Genomic DNA, 8912 nt, shown 5'->3' on the forward strand with positions numbered 1-8912 from the left:
ATTCCTATCTGTCTTAGCACCATTCAATATGTTTTCTGATTTTACAAGATGCATTCTTACTATGTCAATGTTTTGTTCATACCATATAAGGTGTTTTTAATATCTTATCATATAAAAAGAATATTATCTCAAGAACCATTCGTTCGATTTGCCAGATTATAACAAATATGTTACCATTTTCAGAATCAATCGGTGCTCAGATTTACAATAAGATCTTGATGAAACCATCCTTTGCTCATAGATAGGCTTCTTATCACTTTTGCATTAATGTCTTGCCTTCAACAAGTCTTTCTTCAACCATCTATGATGCCTCAGATTAGATCAGATGGTTGTCGACAAAGATAGTTCTGATGTACACTATTCTTCCTTAGTCCATACACTTTTAAGAAGGACAAGTTCTAATATACCTTCTACCTCTACCTCTACCTCTACCTCTATAGAGATTAAAGGATTTGTCCCTAATCCTCTCTATTGGAGGGAACATGGTGATGAGGCATTGCCATCTCTCACCTCAAAGAGGAGGATACATATGGGCATGTGAGCAAATGTAGCTTCCTAATATATATATGGGGATGCCTCTAAGATGGGACATTGATTTTCACTCCTAATAGTAGAATGTTTTATTGATTCTAATATTAGTTATGAAAGACTTAATTCATGAGCTTGATAAATTAATTTTTTTTATCGAGTAAATAAATAGATATTTGAGTTGACTTGATATGAAAAGTATTGTTTTGACTATTTTGAAGACTTAAAAGATGTATGAATAAATAGATAAACAAAATGTCATTAGAAGAAGGTTGAAATTGAACTGAAGGCTATGACTAAACTAAAATTGAGTCTTGCTGGTGATAGTATTACTACTTATTAGCATCGTTTCGACTAAATGATAGTAGTATTGTCGGGAGAAAACAAGTGAAGTGAAGAAAATAGGAAAAGAAAATTAAGGAAGAACATAAAAGGAGAAAAAGCAAATAGTATTATCAAATAGGTTAGATGTCAATTAGGACCATGCATGGAAATATATTAGGACTCTAAAATTTTGTTTTATATTTGGATAATAAGTTCATTCTTTCAATAATTCTATAAAAAGAGAAACTACCATGATTTTATAATATACAAAATTATCATGAGTACTGTATGACTTTACCTATTTTATTTTCAAAGAATCACATGTATTTATAAACTTAGTAATATATAAAAATTAGATATGTTTTAATGAATATTTATTAGTTTTATAAAGTATTTATTTGTTCTAGTTATTGAAAGTATCATATGGTTTCTTACAAAATAAGATATATAATCAATTGTTTTGATCATCAATTGCTTATATGTTATGTTATGTAATCCTCATTTTTCCAAGCCCTAACATAAGAATTAAGTATATTACATACATACGTCATCATCAGTTAAACATGGTTCTACGAGGATAGAGCCTGACTAAATCAAATAATATTATTACGACTTTGAATGTCTTCTTAGCTATGTTTATGCATTTATATGACTTTTGTAAAATTATGTATACTGAATGACCTATTAAAAGCTTATTTATATGTATTATCTAACATGCTGTGATTTGCAAAACGTACAAAGTATATAACCTTCTATACATAAGCAAAAGGAAATGTTAAATTATCAGAATTTATTTATTTTGTGTTAGTTATGTTATGTGACTAATTTTCTTCGCCAATCAATAATATAGCTTAAATTTCTCTCTTTCTTTGGGTGAAAAATTGTAGTGTCTTAGGATCAAACTGTTTTGGTAGAGAATTAGTTGCCTCAGATTAACGAGAAAATTTTGTATTTTATTCACTTGATTCGTATTCTCATATGATGATGCATTGCAGGTACAAATGATCAATGAGCATCTATCAATTAAAGGCCTGTAACTCTCAGATAAGTTACAGCAATTCCTATAGATCTGTACCACAACAGGAAGAAGTGTCAAATGAAGATCCCAAAGAAAGCTCTTCCGGAATGATACATAGCAGGTGATGGCGATTGCTCATGCAGTTTCTTCCGCTGCTTAGGAAGAACACTCATCTTAATCGTCAGCCTCAATAATGCACATAACCACCACCGTGATATCGTCTTTCTTGCCTCCTTTTCGGCGCTTTCCTGCCTTTCTACATGCTATAGAGAAGGGTGTTTCTTTCGTTCTTCTGAGTGAGTTGCGTTGGGCTTCATCAGCAACAAGACTAGCTATACGATCTGCACTTAGATTGAGCACCAATCCGGATTTTATCAGTCGAACCACCTCGCTGTCGAACAGGTTGTCGAATACCCCATCTGTGGCTACAACAATGATGTCTCCTGGTTCAACTCCCATCGACTTTACCTGTTTCAGGAGCAATGAAGTGGAGAGCAAATATGATAAGAGTCAAATCTTGACGCTTACAACAAGAGGTTATGTCAAGAGTCAAATCTTGGTGATCCAATACTTACAACATGCAATTATTAGGAAGATGAAAGAAATTGGAAGATCTCCCAGAGTTGCAACATGCACTTAGGCTTAGGTTAAGAAGATGAATCTTACAGCAAAATGTTTGAGAGAAATACAACTACAATTATCTGTGAACTCTCCCTGCCCAAATTAAACTACAAATGTCATGCTTGCAACTGTACTAACCTCTGCATCATTTAGCGTTTCGCCGCCAGAGTTTTGGAGTTGATATGGCGTGTTAAAACCTCTTTGTTGTGCGGGAGAATGGTACAATACGGCATCATCTCTAATCACCAAAAAGCCGCTATCGCCAATATTCACTGTATGAATGTACTGCAAACCAAAAAACAATGCCATTGACCTACTGAGCTAGTTTGTGTTCTAAGAAATATAATCCAATAGCTAAGTTTAATAGTCGATGCTATATTTGATTGCATGCAATAAGAAGAATAAAAAACCTGGCCTTTGAGTGCCATGATGCAAGCTGTGGAGGCTCCCAATGCATTTGTCAGGGCATGAGCTGTTGCCAGGACCTGGAAAGGATCAACGCAACCTTCAGGTGATGCACGAACCGCTTGCTCCGCACGAGACATGAGCTCTCGAGCATATTCTCCGGCATCGATGCCTAACTTGGCCCATCCACCGACGCCATCTGCTACACCGACGACTTGCTCATGCTCACATATGAAGTGAGCGTCTTCTCCTTTCAATTTTCTCATATGTGGTATGTAATATGATCCTGCCTTCATCTTCAGTGGCCTCCTCTTCTCAACTGCTTCGTGAGTTCTGTAGACAAGAAGTGAATGGTACATCAGAAACTACACATAAGAGAGAAGCTTATTCTTCACCTTTCTACGTACCTGCACCTCTGTTCCTGTGTTTCGGTGGGCAACTCCGGATCTTGAGCAGTAGACAAGGATGCACTGTCATCGTTATGGTACTCTGGGCTGTCTTCCTTCGTGGCGATCGAATCTTGACTGCTGTAGTCAATTAAATGATACATCAAAATCAAAACCCGAAATTTGATGGAAGACGTAAGTCAGATGAACTTGTTCTTTGAATTATGCGTGCCTGCACTGCTCTTTACAGGTAGATGTCGGCTCCTCAGTTTCTGTGAGCAGAGTTAGATCTTGAGCAGTGGAAGAAGACGAAGGGCCATTGCTTGGGTATTCTGCGTTGTCTTCCTTCATGGCGACCGTATCTTGACTTCTGTAGATAAGACCGCAATGATACATCAAATTCGCAAAGGAGAACGAAAACAGAGTCCAAGAAGGTTGCTCTTTCCATTCTACGTACCCGCATTTCTCTCTAGAGGTGGACGACGACTGGTCCTTTGTTTCGATGAGAAACTCCGGACTGCGAGCAGTGGAAGAAGAAGATGAAGGATCACCGTTTTGGTGTTCAGGGTTCTCTTCCTTCATGTCCGGAGAACGGAGGGCAGGATGAAGACGAGTCTTTCTGGGTTTTCGTGGACGGCGTTGATGAGAGACCATGGAGGTGCTGCAGGTGTTTTATAGTGCGGGGACGAGGGCGTAGTTGTTGAAGCCAACAAGGAGTCGGAAGTGGCTGGTGGTTTCAGATTGCTTTGGGAGTAGAACACCTGGATTATGCCTTATCATAGATTGAATTATAAGATTGTGATGGATACACTTATTATCAACATCTATCATATTAACCATCCCCTGCAGTAAGTTTATTTTTATAATAATCATACCTTTAAGTTGGATTATGTCTTATCATAAACCATAAGCCTAGAAAAATAAGATCATATATATATATATATATATATCATGATTAGCAATTAATTAGAGTTCACCTATTTAGTATTACTGATTTGGTCATGTGATTAATTTCACTCGCTATTCATTCAATCATTTTCATGCATTGCAGGTACAAAGAATTAATGAGAATCGATCGATTGAAAGCCTGAAACAGTGCCTTTAGATTTGTACCACAACAGGAAGAACTGTCAAACGAAGATCCCAAAGAAAGCTCTTCCGGAATGATATATAGCAGGTGATGGCAATTGCTCATGCAGTTTCTTCCGGTGCATAGATAGAACACTTATCTTAATCGTCAGCCTCAAGAATGCACATAACCACCACCGTGATATCGTCTTTCTTGCCTCCTTTTCGGCGCTTTCCTGCCTTTCTACATGCTATAGAGAAGGGTGTTTCTTTCGTTCTTCTGATTGAGTTGCGTAGGGCTTCATCAGCAATAAGATTAGCCATACGTTCTGCACTTACACTGAGCGCCAATCCGGATTTTATAACTCGTATCACCTCTCTGTCGAACAGGTTGTCGAAGACCCCATCGGTGCCTACAACAATAATGTCTCCTGGTTCAACTCCGATCGACTTTATCTGTTTCAGGTGCAATGAAGTGGAGAGTAAATGTGAATCTTGATGCTTACAATAAGAGGTCATGTTAAGAAGTTAATAGATGATAGTGTCCCCACTTTTCTTGGTAATGCAGGTACTTACGACATGCAATTATTAGGTTTAGGTTGAAAAGATGAAAGAAATCGGAAGATCTCCCAGAGTTGCAATAGGCAATTAGGGTTAGGTTGAAAAGATGAAACTTACAACAAAATGTTTGAGATATAGATTCTGTGAAATCTCCCTGTCCAAATTTAACTACAAATCATGTTTGCAACTGTGCTAACCTCTGCATCATTTAGCGTTTCGCCTCCAGATTTTTGGAGTTGATATGGCCTGTTAAATCTTAGTTGTTGGGTTGGAGAATGGTAGAATACTTCATTATTTCTGACCACCAAAAAGCCACTATCGCCAATATTCACCGTATGAATGTACTGCGATCCAAGAAACAATAGTTTGTGACCGAAGACGCGCAATCCAATAGCGAAGTTGAACTGTCAAATGCCATAACTGATTGCATGCAATAAGAAGAATCGAAAACCTGGTCTTTGAGTGCTACGATGCAAGCAGTGGAGGATCCCAAGGCATTTGTGCGAGCATGAGCTGTTGCCAGCACCTGGTGAGGATCAACACAACCTTCAGGTGATGCACGAACCGCTTTCTCGGCATGAGACGTGAGCTCTCGAGCATATTCTCCGGCGTCGACGCCTAACTTGGCCCATCCGCCGACGCCATCTGCTACGCCGACGACTTGCTCATGCTCGCATACGAAGTGAGCGTCGTCTCCTATCAATTTTGTCTTCTGTGGTATGTAGCATGATCCGGCCTTCATCTTCAGTGGCCTCCTCTTGGCGACTGCATCGTGACTTCTGTAGACAAGAAGTCTGACGGTACATCAGAAACTACACATAAGAGAGAAGCTTATTCTTCACCTTTCGACGGACCTGCACCTCTGTTCCTGTGTTTCGGAGGGCAACTCTTGATCTTGAGCGGTAGGCGTGGATGCAGTATCATTGTTGTGGTACTCTGGGTTATCTCCCTTCATGAAGGAAGATCGAAACCCAAAATCGAAATCCAACATTAGACGGAAATCCCAACTCAGACAAGCTTGTTCTTTGAATTCTACGTGCCTGCATTCCTCTTCACAGGTTGATGACGGCCCCTTTGTTTCTTGGTGCAACTTTAGATCTCGAGCGGTAGAAGAAGACGAAGGACCATTATTTGGGTACTCGGCGGTGCCTTCTTTCATGGGGACCGCATCTCGACTTCTGCAGGCATGACCGCAATGAGACACCAAATTCGCGAAGTAGGACAGGAACCGAGTACAAGAAGCTTGCACTTTGCTTTCTGCGTCTCTGCACTTCTCTCTAGAGGCGGAGGACGACGGGTCCTTTGTTCCAGTGAGAATCTCCGAATCACGAGCGGTGGAAGAAGAAGAAGAAGAAGAAGCATGATCACCGTTAATGTGTTCAGGGTCGTCTTCCTTCATGTCGGAGGATGGAGGGCAGGAAGAAGGCTCGTCTTCCTGGATGTCTGGGATTTCGAGACTGTGGAGGTGCCGCAGGCGTTCCATAAAGCAGAACGAGGGCATAGTTTCCCTGCAGGTGCTGCATTCAATCGTTTCCTTGGCCAAATAACACGCATAAGCTGCCATATTATTATTGTTGGCAATGATGGTTATCAGACTTGTATTTTTATCATTCTGATTTTTATATTTTTAAAAATTATATTAAAATATCTATATTTACGAAATATAAATATTGAGATCCCTATAAAGGATTAAAAAATAATTTTAGTGAAAAATCAAGACAGAGAAAGAGAGAAGTTTTATTAGAGTAATTGAATTAAATGTTTCATTTTCGTAAATATAATGATATCGATATAATCTTTTTAAAAATGTAAGGACTGAGATACTAAAGATAACTAATTTCATTAATACTAATTTCACTATTACTATCAATCATATCACTATTTCACCATCAATTACATGCTAATATCTTGGTATGAACACAAGCGACACAAAGATGTGGTACCATTTTAATTTATTTTTATTTAAATATCATAAGTTGTAATATTATATTTTGATTTTAGTTTCTTAAATTACTCAAGGAGAAAATGAAAATAAAAAAAAAACAAATGCAAAGAAAGGAAGAAATAATTTATTGGTTTTTATTGGAGATTTCATTTGCAAAAGGAATATCACATCTCTCATTAATATTTACCAATTCTATATATCATAAAAAATAAAAATTATTTTAAATTAAATATACAAATATTGTCACGTACCGAAATTTCATTTTGAAACATAGACATCTTATAAATAGACATGCAACAATTCGCTAACTAAATCAAATTTTATTTATGATAAATTCAAATATTTGATTCATTACATCTAATAACCGAGTAAAATATTTATTATAGTTGAATTCTTAATAAAAATTAACAAAGACTAAAATAGATGCCTATGATAAATAAATAAATAATTCAACACAAATTGATTGGGAATCTTGTGAAAATCAAAACAAGATAAAAACTAGTAGTTATCTTCTTTTTCTTATTGTATTTTTATTACATTTTTTTCTCTCTTTTCAATAAGAAAAAATCACTATTTATCCACATGATATTTTGTGTCAAAATTTTGTAAGCATCAAAACCACTGTTATGCAAAAAAAAAAATGATGTTAAGAACTAAAATCAAATAATAACTTATCAGAATTTTATATCTTTCGATGTCATTTAAATTTTTTTTATTTGATCAGTAATCCGACGAATAATTAACTGGAGGTTCAAAGTTCGTTTGTACTTTTTTTTTTATATCGATTAATAATTATAATCAAATTAAATATATTTTATCTAATCAAATATAACTATATAATCTAAAAAAACGTCCAAAAGATTGAACTTTAATTCCATGTCGTATCATCCGACTTCGTTGAGCAAAATCAACCAGTAAATTGTGTATGATCTTTCTCATCTTAATTGTTAGATCATGTACCTTTCTTTCCCCACTGCTTACAATCATAAATTACTCTGTTTCTTTTTCTTAACAGGTAGATTGCCCTGTTTGATTGCAACAAAGTGCCACGAGATAGATAGATAGATACATCAGCAGTGCGCACCGAGCATTTGTCGATGCCTTCTTCAAGTCGGGGCAACTTTGAAGACCATCATCATTCACGCAGCTCTCGTCAACTTTCCCAAAAGTAATCGTAGAATATTGAGCCAATCAGTCATGGCAGGCAACTTTCCCTTTGCTAGAGAGTCACTGCGCATACCATATCTTTCGCTGGTGTAAGCCCTCTGCAGTCTTCCCTCATCTTCTTTGCGGCTTCAGCAATCTCAAACAGCCACTGGGAGTAGGGGAGAGATATATGGAGCCACCAACTTCCCAGGTGATGTCAAGCAGAGACGACCCCCAAGATCAAATCATCAACGCAGGGTAAGCATCACGCCTGCAGATTCCTTTGCTGGTTGTTGTCGTGTTGTCGGCTTACTGTTCTGCTGCAGTTGTTCCTGCTGCTATGACTGCCTGACGAGCTGCTTCGACTACATCTGCTGCTACTGCCTCTGGGACTGCTAGGCTTGGCAGAGAGTGAACCCATGGCCCGACTCATCATCTCCTTCTTTGTGCTTGCGCTCTTTCTCCCCGTCACAGTGAAGATGGAGTGAGTGGGTTCATCCATACCCATGCAATCTTCTGTGTTTTCCGCAACGGTAACCGCTACAAGTCATCATCCGTTTCTTTGGTGTTTTTGCTGATAGAACAGTGAAGTGGGATGAACAGGAGATCACTGCTCTGTTGGCTGAGGCATCATGTACCCATTGCTCTTTAGTTTCCCGAAAGCATCTCTGATGTCAAACTCCGCAAAATACTTTATTCTCCTAATTACTAGCTAATTATATATATATATATATATATATATATATATATATATATATAATCTTATGTAATTATTATTTTTAATATCATAATTTTTATAATTTTAAAAATTATAATAATATTCTTATAGATATAAAAATAAAATATCTAGATTCATTTATCTTAACAACATCAGTTTTACTAACGAAATGAAAAGGTAAAATGATGACGA

The 8912-nt window shown here is 37.2% G+C and overlaps 2 protein-coding genes and 1 long non-coding RNA gene across 3 annotated transcripts; 1 reads left to right on the forward strand and 2 right to left on the reverse strand.

Annotated features, from left to right (window-relative positions):
* Positions 1-2044: 2044 nt before the first annotated feature.
* On the reverse strand, positions 2045-3864 carry LOC135675211 (probable protein phosphatase 2C 55). Its single transcript, XM_065185486.1, has 6 exons — positions 3740-3864; positions 3515-3652; positions 3304-3423; positions 2902-3229; positions 2630-2776; positions 2045-2338 (listed from the first exon to the last, which is right to left on the reverse strand). The coding sequence occupies exons 1-6, from the start codon at positions 3862-3864 to the stop codon at positions 2045-2047; spliced, it is 1152 nt and encodes a 383-aa protein (XP_065041558.1).
* A 648-nt stretch (positions 3865-4512) lies between these two features.
* On the reverse strand, positions 4513-6412 carry LOC135675212 (probable protein phosphatase 2C 55). The gene is made up of 4 exons (XM_065185487.1): positions 5766-6412; positions 5363-5690; positions 5109-5315; positions 4513-4806 (listed from the first exon to the last, which is right to left on the reverse strand). Exons 1-4 carry the CDS (start codon positions 6410-6412, stop codon positions 4513-4515), a joined length of 1476 nt encoding a protein of 491 aa, XP_065041559.1.
* A 1709-nt stretch (positions 6413-8121) lies between these two features.
* On the forward strand, positions 8122-8557 carry LOC135674951 (uncharacterized). Its single transcript, XR_010513780.1, has 2 exons — positions 8122-8260; positions 8329-8557. It is a non-coding gene; the product is annotated as an uncharacterized LOC135674951 (long non-coding RNA).
* The last annotated feature ends 355 nt before the right edge of the window (positions 8558-8912 follow it).

This window comes from Musa acuminata, chromosome BXJ1-5 (genome assembly GCF_036884655.1).
Source record: "Musa acuminata AAA Group cultivar baxijiao chromosome BXJ1-5, Cavendish_Baxijiao_AAA, whole genome shotgun sequence".
NCBI lineage: Eukaryota > Viridiplantae > Streptophyta > Magnoliopsida > Zingiberales > Musaceae > Musa > Musa acuminata.